At 47.2% G+C, this 25,484-nt stretch overlaps 1 protein-coding gene across 1 annotated transcript in view; it reads right to left on the bottom strand.

Moving 5' to 3' along the window:
* Positions 1-10,679: 10,679 nt before the first annotated feature.
* The window catches only part of Auts2 (activator of transcription and developmental regulator AUTS2), a 1,074,506-nt gene continuing 1,059,701 nt past the window's right edge, over positions 10,680-25,484 (bottom strand). Inside the window, exons 13-19 of the mRNA XM_074075763.1 lie at positions 25,357-25,386; positions 23,507-23,578; positions 19,848-19,989; positions 16,847-16,924; positions 15,602-15,685; positions 14,145-14,367; positions 10,680-12,036 (exon numbers count right to left, since the gene is read on the bottom strand). Of these exons, the coding sequence (XP_073931864.1) occupies positions 10,818-12,036; positions 14,145-14,367; positions 15,602-15,685; positions 16,847-16,924; positions 19,848-19,989; positions 23,507-23,578; positions 25,357-25,386 (1,848 nt within the window). The 3' untranslated portion in view covers positions 10,680-10,817. The remainder of the gene's footprint in view (positions 12,037-14,144; positions 14,368-15,601; positions 15,686-16,846; positions 16,925-19,847; positions 19,990-23,506; positions 23,579-25,356; positions 25,387-25,484) is intronic.

Genomic DNA, 25,484 nt, shown 5'->3' with positions numbered 1-25,484 from the left:
CAGGCCAGGCACAATAGGTGTTGACCAGAGTGGGCATGGTGGGAAGCGGAGCGGCCTTGCAAGGGTGAGGAGGGGTTCTGCTCATCGGGACTAGATGTTCAGCTGGCCACAGCAGTGACAGAAGCTCACCCCAGAAGACCTGTCCATCACGAGACCAACTGGGAGCTTGGCACATGTGGTCTTCCTTGGTCCATGGTGTTTAGGAGGAGATCACGCTCACAGGAAAACATGCCCTCTGGACAAGGGATCACACTTTCTGCCCACAGGGCCTCAGTGGGCACTGTACATGGAGACTAAGGAGTAGTTGATGAAGTCACATCATGACAGCAAACCAAGAGGCCCATGTGACAGCGAGTGAGGCTCCTTGATCATGGGACCCACGGTTGTACCAGGTACCCTACCAGTTTGTTAGTAGAGGAAGAGGCTGTGGACGGCCCAGCAATGTCACCTGATGCCCCACAGGGGTGGGGTCCCATGCTCCAGAATTTTGACTACACTTGGAACCAAAGATCTTTATAATAAAGGGTCCCCATGGAAAGAACCCACAGATCGTGAAACCCAGGGGGTAGAAAGAAGTGTGCCCACAAACCACCCCAGTGAACCTCAAGGGAACCTGTGGGTCTCACATCTGGCCCTGGTTTCCAGAAGAGTCACTTTCACCAGGAGTCCAGAACCAGGGCTCCATTGAACCATAAACTATGATTGTCACCTGGTGGCTTTGGGCTCTAGCATCTTGGCACTGGGAAATAACCCCGCCCATCTGTTGTCATTCAATGGGGACACCCTGGTGATCCACCTGGGCTCCTTCTGGCGATCTCAGTGATGACAGTTCATGGACAAAAGAAGTCAGTTTGACCTGAGGAGCGGATTACAGTCTGGTCATCTCACCAGGCATCCATGAGCCTGGGGAAGTGGTTGCTGAGAAGGCATCAGGGGTGGACTGTGGTGGGCTTGGAGCTGCTCTGCTCAGATCTATCCTTGAGGGAGGATTTTATGGTCCCTGCTGCTAGAAAATGGTCCCCATGCTTCAGCTGCATAGAACTGCCTCATTCCAGGACGCACTCTTCCTGGGACGGTCTGCCATGGAGGCCTGGCAACCTCAGACCAGGCAAGGATGATTCTGGTCGGTCTTGTAGGCTCCCACGATTGTCGCGGTGATGACAGCGCTTTGGTTGGTTCTGTGTTGGTTCATCTGCATCTCCTAAATTGTGGTAGAATTTGGAAGTGTGGCTCAGGTGGCAGAGAACTTGCTTTGCAAGTGTGAAGCCCTGAGTTCAAACCCCAGTCCCACCAATAAATAAACAACAATACATCAAATTGTGGTTAAAAATATACATCCCATTAAATGTATTTTCTTATTCTCAACCATTTTAAGTGCACAGCTCGGCAGTGTTAAGTACTTTCACATCATTGTGTAACAAGTCTGCAGAACCTTTCTATCTTGCAAAAATGAAACTATACCATTAGCTAACACCCCCTGTATTCCCCTCTTCCCAGGCCATGGTGACCATCATTCTGCTTTCTGTTTTTAGGAATCTGATCCCTCTAGGTGCCTCTTATAAGTAGAATTGTACAATACCCATCACTTTGTGACTAGCTTATTTATCATAATTTGCTCAAGGCTCATTCATGTTGTAGCATTTATTAGATTATTCCTTCCTTTGCCAGGCTGAATAGTATTCCATTGCATGGCTGTGCCACTTTTTTTTTTTTTTTAATCCAGTCATGCATTGACGAACATGTGTTGCTCTGGCCTTTTGGCCACTGTATTGCTACGAACATGGGTGTGCAAATATCTCTGCAAGATCCTTCTTTCAAGCCAGCTGCCAGTGGCTCACCCCTATAATCTCAGCTACTTGGGAGGCTGGAGATCAAGAAGACTGAAGTTTGAAGCCAGCCTGGGCAAATAGTTCAGGAGACCCCATCTCCAAAATAAGCAGAGCAAAATGGACTGGAGGTGTGGAATTACTGATCCTATGGTAATCCTATCTTTAACTCCTTGAGGATCAGTCACTCTATTTCCCATAACAGCTGAACCATTTTATATTCTCACAAACAACACTCAATAAAGTGTGGTCCACAGGCCAAGTCTAGTTCTCTATTTTGGGGAAGTTTTCTGTTTTTCAGAGGATGAAGATGTCTACATGTTGTCTGAAGTTGCTTGAACTCCACAAGAGCAAAGCTAAGAAGCTACAACAAAGACTGTATAGCCTGTGCAAAATACTTGTTGTCTGGCCTTTTATCGAAAAAGTTTCCTGACCCCTGGCCTAAAGGAAGAATAAATAAAATGCAATTTTACTCAAAGTGTGCAAAAATTTAATATATGTTCATTGTGTTTGCATACTTTGAAGAATGTTTAAATTTAAATTTCTTATAAAATTATTTTGTATATTCTTATTTCTTTTAAGTATGGAAAACTATCTCTTAAAACGAGAAGTCAAAATATAAATTAGGATTAATGTACACTAGCTGGGCACCAGTGGCTCACGCCTGTAATCCCAGCTCCTCAGGAGGCAGAGGCAGGAGGATTGTGGTTTGAGGTCAGCCTGGGCAAGTAGTTCTGGAGACCCTATCTTGAAAAAAAAATCACAAAAAAGAGCTGGTGGAGTGGCTCAAGTAGTAGAGCTCCTGCCTAGCAAGTGTGAGGCTCTAAGTTCAAATCCCAATACTGCTAAAAAAAAAAAAAGTAGAAGAAAAAGGAGCATCCCCTGTGTTTTCTTCTAATAGTTTTACAGTTTTAGGTCTTTCACTGAAGTCATTTATCCATTTCAATTGATCTTTTGTGTGTGGTATTTGTCCAGTCCCATTCAGGTGCATGTGGACATCACCACTTCTTGAAAGTTTGTTGAAGGTCATTGACTGCAAATGTATGGATTTACTTCCGCTGTCTACTCTGCCTCTTAGCTTATGTCTGCCTTTTCTGATTGCGGCAAAGTGGTGATGCTTTGAATCCAGCAACGGCATGCTTTAGCTTTCTTTTTGTTGTTGTTGTTGTTGTTAAATTTAACTGCATGGTATCTTTTGTGGTTTCATATGAATTTGGGTTTTTTTTTTTGTTTCTATGGAAAGTATCATCAGAATTATGATATGGATTGGATTCAATCTGTAGATTGCTTTGAATAAGACAGACATTTTAACAATACCGATTCTCCCCATCCATAAGCGTGGAATATCTTTTCCATTTATTTGGGTCTTTTTCAATTTCTTTTATTACTCTCTTACAATTTTTATTTTACAGGCCTTTCACTTCCTTGGTTAAATTTATTTCAAAGTCATATATATGTAATGCACACATCTACACGTGTACGTGCATGCACACACACATATGTAAAAATATACACATATATATATATTTTTAATGGACACCTAATTCCAACCTGATTTATTTTTGGACATTGTCATAAGATGGAATTATTTTCTTGATTGCTTTTTTTTGTTGGTTCATGGTTATTGTAGTGATTTTTGTATGTTGATTTCACACCTTGGAAGCAGTTGTGTTTGTCTCGAGGACACAGGACGAGCCATGTAGAGCAGTAAGTCCCTGGAGGCTGGATGGACGGATCTATTTACACAAATGGACGTTCAGGGGAGTGGCAGCTGTCACAGTGTGACATTCTGCATGCCAAGTTCCAAGTCACAGGGATGGCTACATGTCCTGTAATGCACACACGTGTGCGTCCAGGTAAAAAGTCGCTCTTGGATGACTAACAATGATTGAGTCTAGGAGAGACAGCCTGACCTTGGGCCTAAGGACAGCCTGGGCTCCGTCCACGATGTCAACAGGGACCAGGACACAGAAAGACATGTCGTCTCAGGGTTGTGTATCTAGGCCTTTGCTGTCATCTGTGTGTACATTTTGGAGAGAGGGACATTGGTCCTTTCTCAGGTAAGACATTCCACTTTAATAATTAGTTATGAAGATGCTTTGTTTTTAAGACTTTTTTTTTAAATAGTGCTGGGATGGAACCCAGGGCCTTATGCATACTAGGCAAGTGTTCTACCCTTGTTCAGCCCTTGGTATTTTTGAGACAGGGTCTCGTTATGCAGCCCGGGCTGGCTTTGAACTTTCAAACCTCCTGACTCTATTTTCCGCATGTTGGAATTACAGGTGTGAGCCCTACTCCTGGCTTCAAGAACGTTTGCATTAACCATGTGCATGAGTCCACTATCGCACCTGCCTGTGGATGAACTCCCAACACAGAAGGAAGCTGTGCGGAGGCCTGTGGGACCTGGGAGGAACAGAGATGCAGCAGCTCAGGCACATGTCCCCTTGGGAACGTGGGCAGTGGCGTCACGACTTCTGGTTTGCCTACATATTCCCATACTCTAAAAATACACTAGCCAAACCAAAACCTGTGCCTGGGACAGCTATGGGTCACACAAATCACGACTTTGCTGTTCTTAGATGTATAGACTTGAGCCTATGGTAACCCTGATATGACTTCATCACTGGGTCACACAGTCCTGCTCCGTTTGTGCCTGTGTCCATTCTGAGCAGCTCTGGACATGCACAGGCTACTTACAATTGGTGTTGAGTGGCCATTGGTCCTTCTGCACTTGCTGTGTATGTGGTTAGTTAGCTGAGCCTGCCTTTTCCCCACCACTGCACAGACTCCGGAGGGGAAAGGCCCAGCTTTCGGATTTCTGGGCGTGACTTCAGCTCTGTGCCTTTCTCACTTGTCCACTGGAGTTACATCTGTCCTATCTTATGCCTCGGAGAGTCTTAACGAAGATGACCCAGTTCCCAGCACTGTGGTCTGTGCCTGGCATGCATGTCACGCTCATGCCCACAGCGGTCATCTATGCTGGGAGCCCGGCTCTTGCAGGAGAGACAGAGATTCACCATCAAACACTGGAAAGGATGAGGAAAGGTCATTCTGCCTCAGACGAGGTTACAGGCTCCTTCCAATCCAAGAGGACCAAAGATTAGGCTGTGATGTCAGAGAACACAGCCTTTGTCCCAGGATCACTTTCTGTGACCTGATGACTCTCTTTGTTGCTTTTGGCCAGAACTTGCCCTGAGACAAGCATCCTTGTCACCTGGAGGGCTGGTGTGAAAGAAACCCCCGCACGGATCTCTGGTCTCAGCCCCGAGTTTAGAATTCAGAAGGTTGCTGAGAATTTGTATTTCTGACACATCGCAGCTGGTGCTTTAGGAACCAAACTTTGAGAAGCACTGTTCAAGCAATTAAGTATGATGGGAGATAAGGGTCAGTTGAGGAAGGCTTCATGGAGGTGATGGTCTCTGAGGTCACCAACCAAAAGGTGTTAGCAGTTTTTCTCATGGAGAGGGACTGGCATTGGAACCACAAGCTGACAGGCCTCTGGGACCAGATGAAAAGTCTGGGCTCCCATCTGTCAGCCTCCAGAAGTAGAGGATGGTTTGGAGACCTGGAACAGATGACCAGAATTGGTAGCCATGTGCAGGGTGGTGTAGGAGATAAGGCTGCTGGAATAGTGTGAGACCAGGGTGGCTGGTGGGGAGAACAGTGCAGCCTTATTCTTAAGACCTGGAGGAGGATGGGTGTGGTGGTTCACACCTGCAATCCCAGCACTTGGGCAGGAGGATATGGAGTTCAAGACCAGCCTAAGTGCAAGGGCACCAGTGGCTCACACCTGTAATCCCAGCTACCCAGGAGGCAAACATCGTGTTAGAAGCCAGCCCAGGGTAAATAGTTCTTGAGACCCTATCTCGAGATAGGCTCAAGTGATATCTCGAGATAGGCTCAAGTGATATCTCGAGTGGCTCAAGTGATAAAGCGCCTGCTTAGCAAGTACAAGGCCCTAAGTTCAAACCTCTGTGCTGCCAAAAAAAAAAAAAAAATAGAATTAGAAGAGAATGGAGTGAAAGAAGTCAATTTATTACACACCATGAGGGTGCAGTTTCATCAAACTTCAGATGTGTGGACTGGACCAGGATTTACGTGGCTCCAGCCAAAGGTGTGAAAGCCAGGGCTCTGTGCAGCACACTGAGGGGTGGCCTCTCCCCTGGAGCAACCCGCACAGGCCCCTCCTGAAGACCTGCTGATCTCAACTTGGAGAAGCTGAGGCCCTGGAAAACCCCAGAACAGAGTGTGGTGAGCGGAGGGTGGAGGGGAGCAAGCCAAGCCCTGGGAAAGAGATGGCTTTGTAGGGTGGCTTAGATTCTGACCCCAGGGCCTTGGAAAAGAGAGTATGGTGAGACTGGTAAAAGCCTGGGGGAATGAAAGTCACCCTGTCCTGCTGGGATACAGCAAGTGAGAAGATAAAGTACAAAGAGGAAACTGAGGTCCAGAAGAGGCCTTTAAACATCAGCCAAGTTAAAGTTGAAGGTAAGGAAGCAGGTCTGTTTGCCCAACACCAGCTCAGAGGCTCAGGTAGACAGTAGGGTGAGCCTGTGACAACACCTGGTGCCCCACGCTGACCCTGTCCTTGCTCCTTCCTCCGAGAAACACCTGTGAGTTCTACCCTGGAATCCCCACATCACACCCTTTAGTTTTGTCAAAATTTTAGTAAGTCATTAGTGAGAATCAGAATATTGCAAATTAAAACTGAGTTAAAAAAAAAACCAAACAGTTGTTTTCTTCCCAGCTTGGGATTTCCCCAAGGTGTGAGATCACACACAACTCCATCTCATGGCCTCCAGACCTCCTGCCAACCAGTTCTCAGAAGCTTCCAGCATCTCAAACCTGAAATACTAAAACTTTGGCTTTGCACTTGAGTGACCACCAAAGAAAACCAACAATTTTGCACTGAGGATATGATTTGATGGTATGATTTTTGTCTGACCAAGAATCCTATTGTAAGGAAACTTTTCCATGTTTAAGAAAATTTTAGACTGCGTGTGGTGACTCATGTCTATAATCCCAGCTACTTGGGAGGTGGAGATCAGGAAAACTGTGGTTCCAGGTCAACCTGGGCAAAAAAGTTTGTGAGGGCCAATCTTAACCAATAAACTGAGCATGGTGGTGTGTATCTGCCATCCCAGCTATGCGGAAGGTCTGTTCAGGCGAAAACAAGATGTATTATTTAAAAAATAGCTATGGCAAAGAAAAAGGGGGGGCCTACTGGGGACGTGGCTAAAGAGGCAAGGCCCTGAGTTCAAACCCTACTGCTACCAAATTGTACAAATTCAAAAATGCACAGAAGAAAAATGATTTAAAAAATAACATCTGGGGAGGGGGATGAATGACAGCAGTGGAGGGGCTGAATTCAAGGATGATGTATTTGATACATTGTAAGAACCTCTGCAAATGTTACAATGTACCTCACCCAGCACAGCAACAACAAAACAACATCTAAAAAGCTGTCACTTGTCTTTCCTTCAACAGATTTAAAGCCACCAAGGCCAAATTTGTTCATTTATGGAGGCAAAAGTGGCCATAGGTCTGGAGCATTTTATAATTACGTGGCTGGTTGTACTGCAAAAGCCTGTCTTAGCCGGGTACAGTGGCTCACACTTGTAATCCCAGCTACTCAGGAGGATCTCGGTTCAAAGCCAGCTAGGACAAATAGTTTGTAAGATCCTATCTCAAAAATACCAACACAAAAAAAGGGCTTGGTGGAGTGGTTCAAGTGGTAGAGCACCTGCTTAGCAAGTGTGAAGCCCTGAGTTCAAAACCCCAGAAGTGCCAAAAAAAAAAAAAATGCTGTCTTAACTGTTGTTTATGCTACGTACATCAACAGTAGCATTTGATTCCTTCTCGAGCACCATGATTGAGGCAGCAAATGGATAAACAGCAAGTAAGTGCTGCTGGAAATATCCATCTGAAGCAATAATTATTACATCACTGTATTTTACCTGTCATGTCCCATTAGAAGGTAACCAGATCACTGTCACTCAGAGATTGAGGTTAGCAGGAAGTCAAATTGATGCTGGTACCCATCAATGCCAGTAATTACAGAAAATATGCAAGGGCTGAGTGGTACAAAGCCCCTGGGGGTTCAACCACCGTGACTTCCTCATCCTGACATCCCAGATGGGGACATCAGGACAGGTACAATGGAAGGCAGCACGGTCTGCCAGAAATAGCACAGCAAGAGGCCACCGGTGTCGTCAGCGAGGTCCTGAGTGTTTGCAAAAGAAGTTTTCCAGCCCACAAGGTTTATTACTTTCTCCAGTCTGGGAACCAGGCACTGACACGGAAACCGTGCTGGGTCACAGGTTCCCCTATGCAGGGAGTTGCTGCCTGGTCCAATGATACCTTTTTCTTTTCTTTTTTTGGTGCAGTGCTGGGATTGAACTCAGGACCCCATGCATACTAGGCAAGCACCTTACCTCCAAGCTACACCCAAAGCGCCTTCTGCTTCCTGGGCCAGCTTTGTCATTTTTCCCTGGACCTCCCAACACCTCCCTGGGATGGCAAAAGTCCACAGCACTCTATTGTCATAGATTCTGAGTCCCAACTTCTGTCCCCTTCCTGCTAACCTCGACTGATTTTTTTTTCAGGAAGATATAAACACCAATCCGAACAGCGATTTCACCAGGTTGTGATACAAGAAAAAAATTTTTTTCACATTAAAAAAAACAAAACAGATCAGCAAAGTCTGCAAACTGGTGATGGATATGTCAGGTAATTCAATGAGAAAGAGAAAAAAAATACCTGGGGGAGGGGAAGGGTTGAGTCTTAACATACAAGTGACTGAGTCACAGACTGAAATGTAAAGAAACAAGCAGCGAGGACTGGTTACCAGCCCCACACCAGGTCTCACGTGGACAAATCCTTGCTCTGAGTTTGGAGGTAGCCAGGCACACACACAGCACTTAACTCACAAAAATTCCAAAGTACCTTTCCAGGACTTTGACAATTTTCTTCAGAACACAGACAAGAAAAGAAATCCAGAACTAGCAGGGTGGGGGGTGAATGTCTATACAGATACTAAGTGGTGGGTCACTGACGGGGCTGGGAGGGTGGCTGGCCAAGGGCGGGTAAGTGCTGCCCTATGGCCACTGCACACAAACAAGCCGCTGGAAGCTTGGTTCACATTTTTTTAATAACTGGCACACTTTACATTACACAAGGCTCCGCCGATGAGAACATGCTGAAGACTGAAGGTGTGTCCATATCCTGTTCACATAGGGTCTGGAAAGGACTTTATTACACACAGGAGAAAACAGCAAAAAGGTCCGTATAGAACAATCTCTTTACAATACTGAAAGCTACGACTACAGGTCCAGTGTACATATTCCTTGGAATTTTTTTTTTTTTAGTTGTCTTTTAAAAAAAAAAAAAAAAAAAAAAAACCAAAAAAACCCAAAACACTCCACAACATCAGGTATTCACAAAATCGGAAGGTCACAACTAAACCTTTAGTTGACTACTAAAATAGATATCTCTGCTTATTAGAAACAATGGTCTGTAGTTAACTTTTTTTTTCTTTTTTTTTGCAAAAAACAGGATAACAATGTCAGATAGCACTTTTAATCTTACTAGAAGAACCAAATGGAACTAGTTTTATTTCATACATGTATTTTACAGTCCAGGAGACTATATTGAATTTCTCTGCTAGTAAAGTCATATTATCTCCAAATATGTAGACAAAAGGCTTAGTGTATTATAAAAGTATGATGAAGAGACAGTAAGATTGATCAATGCAAACTCAAAAACGCACGCACACATGAGACTTTTTTTTCTCTGCCACCTCTCGCCCTCTGCAATTCTCGATGGCTCCACAAGGCTGACCTCCTACTTGGGCTGCTCCCAGACTTTTAATGACTAGCTGGAATATGAGCCCCCTGGGAAACTGCACCTAAATCCATCAGTTATCACCTACACTGAAGACATACCCATCATCCAGAAAAACTCAAGGTTTTCTTTCAGGATCTGCTTGGGTGTAATTAAGTCGAGTTACAAAACGAGGAAGTGTGTGTACAGGTATGAAACAGGACACACTACCAAAAGCATGGCTCCCGCATGAGCTGTGCGTGGAAACACCATGGCGAGGAGGGATGCCAGCAACTCGAGTGTGTGACAGATGCCACCACCTGCCTGCCTGTCCTGATTTTGCCATCTGACAAACCCACCCCTCTCCTTGGCACTGGCTGTCCCTCGTCCCCAGCCACTTTCCTGGGGTGTACCTTCCCCAAAACCCCACAAGCGGCCCCTTCAAGGCTGCGACCTGGGGGATGATTTGCAAACTGGGATGTTTCTTTGTTTGAGAAAAAAAGGGAAAAAAAAAAAAAAAAAAGCAAGGAAAACAGTCATGTCATGTAAGTGCTTGTCCAGGGAAAATATGACCTTAAGTATGTTGTAAATGGATTTTGAAAAGGCTGCTTTGAGTCAGGTGGGCTTTTGTGCAAAGCCCCGACATTCATTGCATAGTTGAAGGGTTTAACTGTCTCTGACAATAGATGGGAACACCACCCGGGCGGGCTGTGTTCACTGACGTTAGGTCAGCAAATAGCACGTTTGAAGAAGTATTATGTATTATGTTACTTAATCTTTACCTATTCACATTTGTACAAAGTAAAGCTTTCGTCTTACCCTTTTGCATATATGAACCATGAGCTCACGACGCAATCTTTTGTTTTTTACACAACTATGTACACGCCTCCCCTCTCTTCTGCAAGGAGCTTCTGCATGGTGACTTGCATGTGTGTGTCACACCCTCCCCCTGCTGTCATCACCTTGATGTCTGTCACCATCTTCAAATGAAAATGTTTCATACAAGGAACGGAAAAGAGTAGGAGACATGAGACTTGGCTGAAAAAATCAGAAGAGATAGAAAAGCATCTGGAATCCTGCAGGGAAGGGAGTCTGGGATCTGCCCAGGACAGGGGTGGGGATGGCCCCAACTGCGTGTCCAGCCGGGCCAGGAGGCAGGCGTGCAGGCGCAGCTCACCGGGCCTCGATGTCCTTGAGCGTGTGCGAGGGTGGCCTGTCCCTGACCTCGGCTGACAGGGGCGTAGTCCTTCTTGGGGAGCCCGGGCGGCCCCCCAGCGTGGAGATGAGCGGGGGCGGCGCGCTGAGCGCGGCTGCGGGGGGCGTCTTGTTGAGCAGCCCGTTCTGCGGGCCAGCCGTGGGGCTGATGCGTGGGTAGTGCATGCTGGGCAGGCCGGGCGCCAGCAGCCCGGGGTGCGCCAGGTGGCCGTCCAGGGCGGCGGCGGCGGGGTGCACGGCGTGCAGCCGCGGGGGCTCGTAGTCGTCGCGCAGGAGCTGCAGGCGCTCGCGCTCGTCCAGGTGGCCGCGCTCGTGCTCCCGCCGCGGGTCGCCGGCCACCAGCGGGCCGTGGTGATGGTGGTGGTGATGGTGGTGGCTGTAGTCGTGCGGCTCGCGGTCCCGGAACGAGCGCTCGGCCTCGTACAGCCGCGGTGCCGACAGTCGGTGCAGCGGGTCACCGCGCAGCAGGAAGTCCCGGCCTAGCGGGTCCCGCCGGTGCAGGTCCAGCTCGCGGTAGGGGTCCCGAAGCGGGTCCCGCATGGGGTCCCAGTGGAAGGAGGGGTATGGGAAGCGTTCACCCCCAGGGATGGGGCTGAGGCCCATGAAGGGTGTCATCATGCGGGTCCGGTCCAGGCCCCCCAGGCTACCCATGGGGTGCATGCCCGGCACGCCCACCGCCATGGGCACGGACGCCAAGGGCCCCGCGGATGCAGAGGAGTTTGCTGGGGGCTCAGTGGGCCGTGGGCCAGGTGGTGCAGCTTCGGGCGGCAGGTCGTGGTCCTCCTTGCGCTCCTCCTTCACCTTGACCTCTGGACCCTTCTTGGGGTGCTCGAAGGCCGCCTCGCCCTTGCGGGGCACCTCGGCCTCGCGGCCCCCCGATGTGCTGCTGGGCCGCGCGTAGGGCGAGGGTGGCCGAGCCGCCGGCTGCTTGGCCTCGTCGCCAGGCCCGTCCTTGTCGGGCAGGTGGCCCTCCTTCGCCTTGTGCTCCTCCGCCGCCAGGTCCTTGCGGGGCTCCGAGTGCTCCCGCTCCCTCTCCTTGGGTTTGTCCTTCTCGCGGGTCTCGGGGTTCAGGTGGCCCCGGATCTGCTCCGTGGAGCCGCGCGCGTGGCCCAAGGCGCCCACCGGGAGCACGGGCGCCGGGGAGGGGTGGCCGGAGTGTCGCTTCTCCACGCTGTCCCTGCGGAACGAGGGGACACAGGGCGCACATGAGACGGGCCTGCTGGCCTGGGGGGAAAAGGAGCCAGGGGCTGTGATGAAATGGAGGTGTGACAAGGACAGGTTGGGTCGCCAGGTGGTGGGCTCAGTGCCCTGCGCCATCTGAGCCTACTAGACCTATGCGGTGAATGAAGTGCCGGGGATGAGGGTGAGCCGGGTCTGGAGGGGTAAGTCCTGCTACTTGTAGTTTGAGAACCACGGCAAGGTCAAAGCCATGGAGGAAGAGCTTACAGAAAGCCAGTGAAGTCACAGTCACCAAGACAGCCTCGTGGCCACGCATGGATGGTTCTAAGAGCTCAGACATAGACATGAGTTTTCTTCCAGCTTTGCACACAAAGCCAGGGAAAGGCAGATTTGAAGCCTTTGTCTCTTGTGCTGACACTCAAAACAGAATAAAGCACACTGACAGAACAAGTTCCTGGAGGGAAATCAGAAAGGAAGCCACCCAGCCAGAGCTGCTGGGTTGCACAGGGCAGCCCTGCAACAGGTACATCAAGAAAGCCAGAATCCGATGCCCTGATGCCCCGATGCAGGTGAGGCAGGGCCAAGACCACAGAAGCTGCTGGGGACTGGAGAAGAGTGTGGGAAGGTGTCCCAGAGAGGACCTGAAACAAGGATTGGAGACCTGCCAATCCTTGGGCAGAAAATGCAGGATAGAACGACAGGAAGGCAAACTGTGGAGGGTTAAGATGAGTCTCAGGAGAGTCCCAAGACAAACTCTGCCAAGGTGAAGGGAGAAGGTAAGAAGATAGACATCTGAACAAGTGGCCACAGTGAGGGAGTCAGGCAGGTCCCTCTGCAAATTTTGTTTTCTGCTGATATACACAGGAAGAACAGAAGAGCATACTTAAACTTCCTGACTTCAATCCAAAAGCCTCTTTTGACTCCATCAAGAAAAATCCACCAAGGTTTTCTGGTCTCATCCTATATTCTACTCTGTGGTGACAGGTGTTTCGTTCTATGGGCAGGTCTACTTTGGGCGTGTCTTGACAGAGTGGTTTTACAGTTGAAGGTTGTAAATGGTCCTTCCATTGATTAAGAGATTTTTTTTTTTTATCATACTGCTTGGAGGAAAATTTATCTTTTAAGAAAGAAATCAATCTGTATAGTATGGTGGCCTGTGATGGATATCTATTAATATGTCATACTGAAGGCCTGCAAAGTTAAAGTTTTAAAAATTACTAGGACACACACACACACACACACACACACATATATATATATGTATGTATATATGTATGTATATATATAAAAGAGAAGTCAAAGAGTTGGCTCAAATTGAATCCTAAGTATCAAAGGGAAATTATTACTAGGCAATTTTTTTGTCAAGCATATGTAGGAAACCTTTTCTTATTAACTCCTTCAAAATTAAAATAGCCTAAAGGAAGAAAAAAAAAAAAAAACAAGAGACACTTGGGTCAAGAATGCTATGACATTCTTTAGAAATCACACGCAGTTTCTTCGTTTTTTTCTACAAGCACAGAGATAACAATGGTTAGTATAAGTACTTATCCACTGGCAAAACCAAAACCACAGCCAAAAGCAAAACCTCTCATTGACATTTCTCTAGATTTCGATTAATACAATTTTATCAGTCACTTGTGAGCCCCGGATTTGAGTTTGAACAAAAGTTGAGAAAAACATGACACAATGCAAACATGACTTTCTAAAGGCAAACAAAAAGAAAGAGAGAAAAGAGAGGAAAACCTATGGATGATACATGAACTGCACAAACTTGAAAGCAAACATGGTATTGATTCATGCTGTGTGTGCCTGGTCCGAGGTTCCAGCTCCCTGTCTGCAGAGGAAGACGTCTACAGGAGGGACACACTAAGGGTTCAGGAGCTGTGGGTGTCCTGAGTGTCTCATGCTTCTAGGACAGGCGCCTTTAGCGGATGCTCCAGTTCTAGGGTCTGTGATCCTCACAGCTGTGTGCCAGAGGGGGGTGGCTCTGGGGCTGGTGCTGACGGGAAGGAGCTGGGGCTACAGGCGGCTGAAGCACGAGGCCGGGACACACAGGGAGGGTGGGTGGCCGGTTCCATTGGACTTGAGAATGGTTTCTTTCCGTACCTTTCTTTGTCATCTTTACTAACAGATGAGTCTCGTTTATCTACATCTCTATCTCTGTCATGAGCAGCAGCGGACGCGCTGCGCTCCAGGTCACCTGGCTTCAGCCAGGGCGGAGGGGTCGGGAACGACGGAGGCGTTCGGTGCAGCCGGTTCCAGGGTTCGTGAGGGTTGCTAAGATTCTGCACACTGGGGCCATCCTTGTGGCCGAACACTGAGTTGGGTGCTGAAATGGTGAAGTGAAGAACAAAAAGGTTTAAGAGAAATTATATAACCTGCTGGAATGAAGGTACTTACCAAAAAACTTTTAACAGCATTCAGAGTTAAAATGAATACATATTATTGAGAGCTGGAAAAGGAAAGGAAATTGACACATTCATTAGAGGAATTCTTGTCCTACGCTGCAGAGGTAGCTCACAGCTTTTATTTCTTTCAACCAAAAGGAAAAACGGGGTGGAGTGGGGCGTGTTCAAAATGAAACGGACCAAATGAGTAGCAAGATGCCCGAGCCATACATGCACAGCCTCCAAGCATGCACGGGTGTGTGATGGGGTTCATGGGTGAGTAACTCTCAGCGAGGTAGAATTCAGTTTCCTGTGCCCACACCCCTGCGGGATGATGGTCGCTCTTTCCAGCAGTAGCAAACTAAAACAGGTATCCCCAAGACCACACAGGACCTTGACCTAAACAGACACACAAGGTCTCCACCTTGAGCCATTCCACCAGCACTTTTTTATGATGGGTTCTTATGAGATCAGATCTCATGAACTATTTTGCTCAGGCTGGCTTTGAACTGAGATCCTCCTGATCAATGCCTCCTGAGTAGCTGGGATTACAGGTGTGAGGCACTGGTGCCTAGCCCATGCTGTGTTTTAAAGACCTCATTGTGGCGGTGGTTCACTCATAGCTAGCTAGCTGCCTTTTAGGTCTCCTGTAGCCCCCAAAATATGCAATGTGGCATGCCCAAAACTAGCAGAGTATTCCGTACCCAAACCATGTCCAGAACACAAGCAGGGCTTACAAATTGCCACCTTGCTTCCTCTCCAGATGTTCTTTTTTTTTTTGCCCCTGGTACTGGGGTTTGAACTCAGGGCCTCATGCTTGCTAGACAGGTGCTCTACTACTTGAGCCACTCCACCAGCCCTTTTTTATGAGGGGTATTTTTGAGATAGGGTCTTGTGAACTATTCCCCTGGACTGGCTTTGAATTGCAATCCTCCTGATCTCTGCCTCCTGAGTAGCTGGAATTACAGGCGTGAGCCATGGATGCCCGGTAACAGTGAACTCTTAAGATAGTGGCCCTGCAATGCACACCCAGCTCCATTGTCAGACCTGCTTGTGCAATGATTGAACCTAAAGCTGTTTCTGAAGAATAGTTTTCTGTTCTCTAGAAGGTCTTGAGCCATGTTCAGTTTGGAGAAGAGAAAGAGGCCAAGGCAGATACAAAAGGGAGGTACTCACTGACTGAAGGGTTTCCGAGGCCTCCGAAGGCATTGCCACCAACTGCTGCTAAGCCCGTGAAGGTGGATGGCCGATTGAAAGGCTCTGCAGAAACATGGGGCAGAAGGAAACGGTCAGGATCCTCTGCTTCCCAGGGCGGGCAGGAGAGCAGTGTGGGGCCGCCCCTTGCTACCCTGCACCCAGCTAGCCTTGCTTCTCCTGCAGACTGTGTGCGAGGTTTTCTTGCACTTGGATTTAGACACTAGGCTAGCACTGAAGGCTCATTCTCCAGAAAGATGCATTTAGCATCATTCCTGTGTTGTCTTGGTGCGGGGCGGGGTGTGTGTGTGCATGCAAGGGACACTCAAACCCCAATGTTCTAGGCTGCCTTCCTGTCCAGGCTTCCTGCTCCCAGGACTGTGGTCTGCTTCTTCCAGTAGAACAAAAATGACACGACTTCTTTTTTTGATGGTAGTGGGTTTGAACTCAGAGCCTCTAAGTCATACCCCCTGCCCCTTTTTGCTTTTGTTTTTTAGATAGAGTCTTGCTAACTTTTGTTTGGGTTGCCTTAGACCTCTGCCTCCTGTGCGGCTGGGATTACAAGTGTGTACACCACCATGCCCAGCTTGTTATTGAGATAGGGTCTTGCTAACTTTGTCCGGACTGGCCTCAGACTTGAGATCCTCCTCCCTCTGCCTCCTGGTGGCTGAGATTATAATGATGTATCACTATGCCCAGCCCTGGATAGCATCTTAAAGTAAACCTCTCAATCATGATCTTTCTGTGCGCTTCAGAAACTGTAAAACAAAGGCCATAAGAAGCACAGCTTTTTCTGGGAAGACACTCCTTATTAGTGAGGAAAACGTCAGGTGCTAAAAGAAAATTGTTATGTCTCTTTACGACATTGCCTCATCATTCTTTCCAACTCCTGCATGTATCCTGAGCTTGGGGCAAGATTCCAGCGTCTCCCTCCAACAGGCAGGTGGAGGTTGTCCTAAATTCAGATTCCTTAAGACTTGAAAGAATGGCATTCCCTTACTGTGCCTCTGTTTACTGCAGGCAGCACCAGGACTGGGCAAGAGTATCACCAAAGTATCGTGAGCTAAGAGGCTTTGAAATCCTGGAGATGGGAATGTGTGGTACTGTGAGAGACACCATTGTCCCTCTGCAGGGAGGGAGGTGTGTGGGACCCCACAGTGGGCCAGCAAGAGCAGCAGGAGTGACCTAGACAGCTCCCACAGCTGCCACCATCTGCAGGCAACTCACCCAGGTGAGCAGCAGGGTTGAGGAAGTTGCTGTGATGAGGAGGTGGCCCGAAAGGGGTCCCAGTTGGGTGTGCAGCACCTGCAAGTCAAATGTGACAAGGTCAGAGTCTACAAAACTCTCAATTGCAGCCAGCTTCCAGGGGCCACAAGAAAATATGTCACATGAAGGGATGGTTACGGTCTAGCCAGGCTCCGCAGGTGATACCAGGCTGAGGAGGACGTTCTTGTTAAGAGAAGAAAACAATCACCCACCCCCCAGTTCCTGCCCAGCTGGGCTGGCTGAGCCCCTAAAAGAGGCATCCTGAGTTTAAGATTGCTGGCACGTAGCCTTAGGAACATGGAGATGACTGCCTGCAAGGGGAAGGTTCTATAACCAAGTAAGTCTGGGCTAAAAAAAAGCTAAGCAAGAACCTTTGCTGAAGGACTTCTTACACTTTTGTCTTCTGTGAAGGTGGCGTTTGGTTATGGAGTCCCTTCTTCCCATAGTATTTTGGGGGGTAAGCTTTTCACTCTGAAAAACTCTGTTCTGGAAACTTAGTACTTTATCACCCTTGGCTTGGTGGTGGCTGACCACAAGCTACCAACAGGCTGCAGTGCTCCAGGCCTTGCCGGGCTCTCAACATCCCCGCTGAGTGACCTTTCCAAGCTCAACTCTACACAAGTCACTGCTGGGGGGCTATGGGGGAGGAAGACTCTCACTGCCTCTCAGCCTTTGGTGCCAGGAAAAGCTATGTATTCCTGTGTTTTAACACCAAGACTCATAACTGACATGTCTTCTTTGCCTTCCTGGTGACATTTATAGGCCTGACTTCCTTCTAGCTCCCCTTTTATCTACATCCTTCTGTATGTTATACCTGCTTTGTAGTGCTTTAAGATACCCCAAGTCCCATTCCTGAAGGAAGCTGAGAAAGGAAGGAATGAGGGAGAGAGAGGAAGTATGTGTGCTTCAAAGGCATCAAACTTGCTAACATGCGGCTCGGAGCTGAGGAGACAGCTCCCGGAAGGTGGGCATGGCTCTAGACAAAGAGTTTTTGCCAAGGTCACCAGAAGAAGGCTTCCTAGCTTATTTCGGCCATTAGTCGCCAACAGCAAGACCAAAGTGGCTAAATTTGATATGTGTGTGTGAGTTATAAAGACCAGCTAAAAGTTTCACCAAATAACCATTTTTGGGAAAAACCCAGTACTGCTGATGCATCAAGATTACCTTCCAGAATGGAAGTGTTGACAGGGCCTGGATCCAGGAATTTACTAAGAATGGTTCCTAATCAATCTCTTGCACTGTCTTTGAGTTCCTACAAATAAATCCCCTCGGGAAAACCGAGTGATGTAGGAGGGTCATCCCTGTTTGGGCTCTGTTAACTCAGTTTATGTTTTGTATTGCTGCTCCCTGGCTTGCATGAGTCTGGTGAGCCCGATTTTGCAGAAGCGCATGAGAGAAATGTGCACAGTGTTGGAATCTCAGACTTTGAAGGCACCACAGGGGTTATCTGTTCAGCCTGAGATGGAGCCTGACTCTCCACCTGGGAAGTAGAAAAACCACATCCTACCTCCTCAAAGTGAGCATACCCTGGGACATTCATTAGGCATTACCAGAGTTGCCAGCTAAATAACATTTTAGCCACACACTGTCTGTGTCGTACAAGCCAATTAACACTTCAAGGAAGAGCAGAGCTACGCTCAGCCCACGGCCCCCGGGGACTCCCACACTTCCAGAATTATGCAAGCATAAGAAACCAATGCATCCAATTGGCTCAGATGAAAGCTGGGGAGAAATCTATTTCTCTCCAAAAAACTGCTCTTCATATAGCTGTCTCAGAGCTAGGTGCCATGGTAACAGAGCCTTCAAACATGTCCCCGGATAGAACTGAAGAGGAAAACCAGAGACCTTTGCAAATTCTATCCACCCTGAAGGGCGATTCACTTGCCTTGGCAACGACGTCTATTAGAGAGGTGATTTCTAGCAATGTGCGTATTTCTCTTTTTTTTTCCCCTCAATGGAAGAGCTATGGGTCCACCAAAAAGGCGTGTTGGATTAGAGCCTGGGAAGGCAGCAGGCAGCTGGAAGTGAAACTTGCTCCCTAAGGGTCAGAAACAGTAAGCCTCTCCATCATTTGTGTCCAGAAGAATCAATTCTAATTAGCACAGTGGGTGTGACATTTTGGAGCTTGTCACTAGATCAAGTTCAATAGCATCATTTTTAAGTATTTACTGAGCCACAGACTTTGCACTAAACATAGCTTTAGAAAAGACTGAATCAAAGGGACCTTGGCTCCCAAGGGTCCCCTGATTCATGTGGACACTCCTTTGGTTTGCATATACCCTCAATGGAGAGGGACAGTTCTCTGCTGCAGGGATTCTCAGTCCCTTCTTCCCAACTCACCTTTCCGCACACCAGAGACACACTGGACATATGGGTTACAGATCGAATGAACAGTCTCACGATCACAGTACTGTGAGTACTGTGGTCCCTAAATTTCCTCTGCTGCTATAACCAACTGGGCAAGAAAGCCAGCCATCAACAGAGTGGTCCACTTCCTCAGCAACAACCTTCATCATATACCTCTGCACTGAGCCCCTCGAAACCCAGCGTGACCATTAGGGTGCTTTGTGGGCCCAGAGTGAGGATGAGCATGCCTGCATCTAATTTCTGCCATTGTCTCTTCCCATTTGTCCTTACAAGCTTTCTGGTATTTTCAATAGCATCTGACGTATTTGTGAGCTATACTGGCTTAATGCAGAAGCAAATAATAAACCAGAGCAATATGAGTCCCTGTAAGGGAACAATGACCTCTTTTTCATTCTTTAATGAAGGAGGGCATATCAATGAGGTAAGACACTTCTCCCTCGATGTGCTGAGCTGCTGCCTGGTGAGCGGGCATAAATTGTATTATTTTAGGTAGTGAGTGAGTGGCAGATGGCACAAAGCCCAAACAGAATTGATTTAGCTACCTGAGAGCTGCATTTCTCAGCTCTCCTCTCTCCTCCCCTATCTCTGAACTCACCAGCGGCAGAGAACAAGGTGGAAGGCCGTGCCAGGTCATGAGGGTGGTGGATGGCTCCAAAGAGACTGGGGCCTGGTGGGCGGCTCAGGAATTCAGGTTTCAGCCCAAAATCCAGTTTGTGCGGGTCTGACTGCATCTGTTTCTAAAGCAGCAAGGGAGACAAGAGAAGGTGAAATCCTGAGACCAACAGCAGGGAAGAAAGATGTTAAAGAAGAGTCTGAGACTGGCAGAGTCAGCTCCATGGACTGTGCCCTTGGCCTTGAATCCCTAGTCAAGTTCAACTGTATGGACAGTTTAACCTCAAATGCCATGAAAGCAGGTCAACCTAACAGGAACTCACAGTGCCTGGCTACTGGGCAGTACCGTTTCTCACGTAGGAAATGTCAAGTGGCAAAAGTGGTGTTTAGTCTTTGAGCTTGGATGGTTTGAGGAAGTAACCATATCCTTCTTATTCAAATTGGCACTGCTCCCCAAAAGAGTTTATTATTTTGTTATAAAGGCTCACTTTTGCATGTTTTAAAATGATAGTGATTTCAAGCTCATTTTAAGACGTCTGCATGAACAATCTGCTTTGTCAATTATTGTTTAATACCTCTTTGCCAGCGCTAGCTGCACGTTAGCAAGGGAATGTCACAAGGAAATCTTTGTAGGCCTACAAGCTCCTTCTCCAATGATCACTGTTGCTTACAAATACAAGAAACAAACAAAACAAAGTAGGGACATAATTTAATTAATAGGAGCCCTTTCTTCTCTACTACCTCCAGTTAGCTAAGGAAGAAAAGGAGGTCTGATGAGTGAACCATCGAGACCCCTGCATTGGGGCACTCTTCTTTCTCTCTTGTCCACCTTAAGCTAATCTTTGAGCTCCCTCTTCTAAGGCTCTGGAAGGTAGCCCATGGTCCCCCTCTTGTCCCACCCTTCTGGATGCTGGCAGCTGCCTCAACTTTATGGCTTCAAACCTGCCCACTTTCTTCACTCTTGACAGCCTCCTGCAGCCAGTTGGGATCCCAGGCTCCAAAGCTGCCCTTCCCACCAGACTCTGGCTCTTGCACGGTCCTCAGCCTGCTTCTGCCTTGATCTTCCAATGTCTCTGACTCGTCTGAGGTTCTCAGTCTGGTTGGTCCCCTTCTTGCCCCATTCTAAACTCTCTCATGTTCTGAGAGACCCTTGTGCTGTGGTTTAACAGAGAAAGCCAATGGGGAGGTATCTACATTGCCTGAGAAGGTCAGGAGGACTGCTGGTCCCTCACTGATACAGGCCACACCCATCCGTCACCCCCATTTCATGTGAAGCCCAGCCTAGTACCTCACACTGGGAACCATACCCCTTGGAAACGCAAGGCCCCTTCATCACTCTGTACACACACACACACAGCCTCACTACGGAGTGTCTGAGTATCTAAATGGCAGGAAAGATGAGTGCCCTCTGAGCTTGGCATAGGAAGAAGCCTGCGGGTACCAGGCTCTCCACAAATACTTGATGACTGACTGAAAGAATGAGTAAATGAACAATAAAGAGAAAGGGGCTGCTGTAATTTTGGCTCTGATCTACAGGGAATACTATAAAGTTATAGCCACACCCCCAAAGCAAGCTGCTAATTCACTATAAATCTATAAAAATCTTCCTGAGTACCTCCTTTCATTCTGTTGCCAAATTCTTTAGTGCTAATGTCGCATGATGCACAGCAGAGTTTCATTAAACACAACTTAGGTGCCATGAAGCAAAACAGAGCTTGGGGAATAGGAACCGTGTGCTGGGAAGAAAAGATGAACAGAGCCATCTCCTGTTCAAGAGGTCTTGCTAATTGAATTGGGATAATGAAAGCTGAAGTCACCAGGGGCTTTTTTATGGAAAAGAAGTTGCGAGAGTGCCACCAGCCACATCCTTCCTTGCTTGAAGCCACAGGAGTTAAGAGGCAGGCACGTTTCACCTACTGTTCTGCCAACCACGTCGTCCAGTACCAAAGCGAACTGAACTCATCAGTGAAATCCAGTTAGCTGTTCAAAGTGCACAACGTTTTCGAGGTAAGCTAGAGCACAAGGCTTCTAATTAAACCTTGCCGAACAATCAGGTAAAAGTGAGCAGCACTCACTGATGGAAGTTTGGAGGAGGGGCAGGTGTTTGGGTACCAAAGCAAAACACCTTTGTGACCTCATTTACTGAGGTTCACTTTGTCTCTTTCTGAGGTTCTGTTTGAGTCACTGACTCTTCTGTGGTGACAAGCCCTTTTTTTCTTGTTTACTGGATTCCTGTGTGACTCTTATGAAGGCCCCAAATACTGTTAGAACTAACAGCTAGCTGGTGGAGACATGGGCTACGTGAAGTTTATTGTAACAGCCTGATTGGGGATTTTCTATCATTTTTCCTGGCCCAGTTACCAAGATGGTAAGATCTGGACTTGGTAGTTATTCTATCACCAAGCCAAGCACTGCACCACCTTAGGTCATGTGTAGCTCTTCCTCTCCCTGCCACTGTGTCACAAAGGCTCTTGTGCTGGATGGCATACATTCTTCTGTTTGAGGAAAATGTATACCCAGTAGGGCACTGGCCTGAAGATGGATCTGCAAGTATGGACTACATTTTAACGCCTGCTACTGGCCATCAGAAGGACTAATGCAAGGTCACTGCAAACCCAAGTCTACTTCTAGAAGAGTCATTGCTAGTTACATGCATCACCATTGAGTGCTCAGCACAGGTAGGGCACAAAATGAAAAGAAAGCACTGATCATTTGCTGGTAAATGGATGGAATTGGAGAACATCATTCTGAGTGAGGTTAGCCTGGCCCAAAAGACCAAAAATCGTATGTTCTCCCTCATATGTGGACATTAGATCAAGGGCAAACACACCAATGGGATTGGACTATGAGCACATGATAAAAACGAGAGCACACAAGGAAGGGGTGAGGATAGGTAAGACACCTAAAATATTAGCTAGCATTTGTTGCCCTTAACGCAGAGAAACTAAAGCAGATACCTTAAAGCAACTGAGGCCAATAGGAAAAGGGGACCAGGAACTAGAGAAAAGGTTAGATCAAAAAGAATTAACCTAGAAGGTAACACACACGCACAGGAAATCAATGTGAGTCAATGCCCTGTATAGCTATCCTTATCTCAACCAGCAAAACCCCTTGTTCCTTCCTATTATTGCTTATACTCTCTCTTCAACAAAATTAGAGATAAGGGCAAAATAGTTTCTGCTGGGTATTGAGGGGGGGGAGCGGGAGGGGGTGGAGTGGGTGGTAAGGGAGGGGGTGGGGGCAGGGGGGAGAAATGACCCAAGCCTTGTATGCACATATGAATAATAAAAGAAAAATGAAAAAAAAAAAAAGAAAAGAAAAGCACTGTTATTAAGGGAAATAAACAAAACAAAACAAAACAAAAAACAGGAGCATTCATTGTTGGTTCTTCTTAGCTACTAAATTATTTTAATCTATATGTCAAGTCCTTTGGATTGATGAGATGACAAATTCATTGAGAAGGAAAAATGCACTGGGGAATTATCAGTTTGCTTCAGTTCTGTAATTTTGTTGTGGTTCCTAATTAGAAGTAAGATTTCTAAATAGCTTTTTCAAGGCAGGGAACGGGGGACGACCTGGTCTTCCTTGCCTGTCATTCTCTAGATGCAACTCCCGCCCCCACCACAGGAAGGTGGCACTGACCTTGACTTTCTGTTGATGGTGGTAGATTTGCCAGGCAATATGAACATGCATTGCGCACCACTTCCCTGGTTTCTGGAATGAGAAAGAGCAACGTGCTCAGGGTGGGGAAAGACATTTCAGAAAATCCCCTTCTAGTTCCCAGGTTCCAGCAGATTTTTGTCTACAGAGACTTCTTCATGAGACAATGAGTGCTTTGTCCCCTCTAAGTGCCCCAGTCATGAGGGAGTCACAGTCAGCTAACCCTCATCCCATGTGGGCTTGAGAGATTGGCTAATTCTCAAAAAGCCATGCCCCAAGAGGACCCTCGGTCACTGAGGATGAGATGGGAAAGGCCTGAATCCCACTTTGTCCCTCTGGTTCTTTTCTGGTGCCAGCTGGCAGAGCGAGCAGGGTAGGGAGTCCTACTTAGCAAATGCTGCCATGCCATAATGCAAATCAGCTGTTGGGAAGAGCTAATTAGGAGATGTTTGTGAATCAAATCAAAACAAGAGAGAGGACAGGACCTGGCGTAACCTGCCCAAGACTAGTTGGTTTTTTAACCTCCGAAGTGTAAGAAAAAAACCTCACTTTTTTTTTTTTTTTTTAAATGCAACCCAGTGACCACTAATTTGTCACTAAGAGACCATTCATGTTGGTGGGCACTGTTCATTTCTAAGTTAGAAGAAAAAAGACGGGGGGCGGGGGGAGGAAAGAGTTCCTTCCTTCCTTTTCTCTACCCCCCTGTAAGCCCTCTGCCAACCTCTGTGCAGAAGCTGTCAATCTGTACTGCTACAATTATTTCATGCCTTGCTTTCTAAGCAGCAATGTAACTACAAGTGGACAGGGGCCACCTCTTCTATACTCCTGTCCAGAGGCTTGGTGTACACTACCGCCTGGGTGAGGGGCAGAATGCAGTCCCATTCTTCAGTGACAATGGAACAAAGCCTCTGATGTCTGTATTTAAGGAGCTGTTCCCGAAATATACATTTACGTCCAAGTTTGGGATCAGCCCTTTTCCCTTACAATAGAATTATGGGTTGTTTGAAATTCCACACAACTTACTGCCTTGCCTATGTGGACACACAGTCTTCCCATTTCCCTTTGGAGAAGTAAAATTATTTGACAGACGCACCAGAAATGGGGTGAGCATAGCAGGAATGGATGGATAATCGATCTTTCATCATTTCTGTCTCCCACCCCAGCCCTGAACCAGTAAGTCCCAGGCTCCAGACTTAGGAACATTTTGCTTTAAACAAGAGGTATCAAAACAGTGTTTATAGTGTCTTTTCCTGCACCAGAGAAATAGGTTGTTGGCTTTAGCAAGTCAACATCCGTTTTTACAGAATGAGGGAGTCATTAGCCAAAATAAATAGATCTCAGATAAGTGTTTTCTAAGTGTGAGAGACTAGCTTCAGCCTATATTCTACATCTTTCCCCATGAAACCCTACTTATGGCATCTTTGGCTATACATCTAACAAGAGACTCAGGTGTAGCAAACATGGCAGCCATGCCTGTGATCCCAGACCTTGGGAGGCTAGGCAAGTTCCTGGCCAGGCTGGGCTACACAGTGAGACTGTCTCAAAAAACAAAACAAAACAACAACAACAAAAAAAAACCCCAAAACAAAGACTCTAACTCATCTGAATTTTATCTATACTGTTAATACAAAAGCCACCTCCCTGGCTTCCTCCAACACCCAAGCAAAACGGTTTAGGACACTTTCAATCTTGCTACCTGCAAAACCCAAGTATGGATATCCTGACCTTTTATTCCAGCATCTCTCAGGCTTATTTCCTTGGCATAGACTCTTTTTTAACCCACAGGGAGTCAAACAGAGGTTGCAAAACAGTTCTAGAAGCAGCTTTCTTACCCTTAACATGGGTCTGAAAGGATCTGTCAACTGTGAAGAGAAAATGACAACTTGGTTACATGCCTGTCACTCAAACAATTGCTCTAATTAACAAATTTGTAGTGCTTCATTAGGAGGGGAAATTAAAA

Source organism: Castor canadensis, chromosome 6 (genome assembly GCF_047511655.1).
Source record: "Castor canadensis chromosome 6, mCasCan1.hap1v2, whole genome shotgun sequence".
Classification (NCBI taxonomy): domain Eukaryota; kingdom Metazoa; phylum Chordata; class Mammalia; order Rodentia; family Castoridae; genus Castor; species Castor canadensis.
This window is presented reverse-complemented; position numbering and strand designations above follow the sequence as displayed.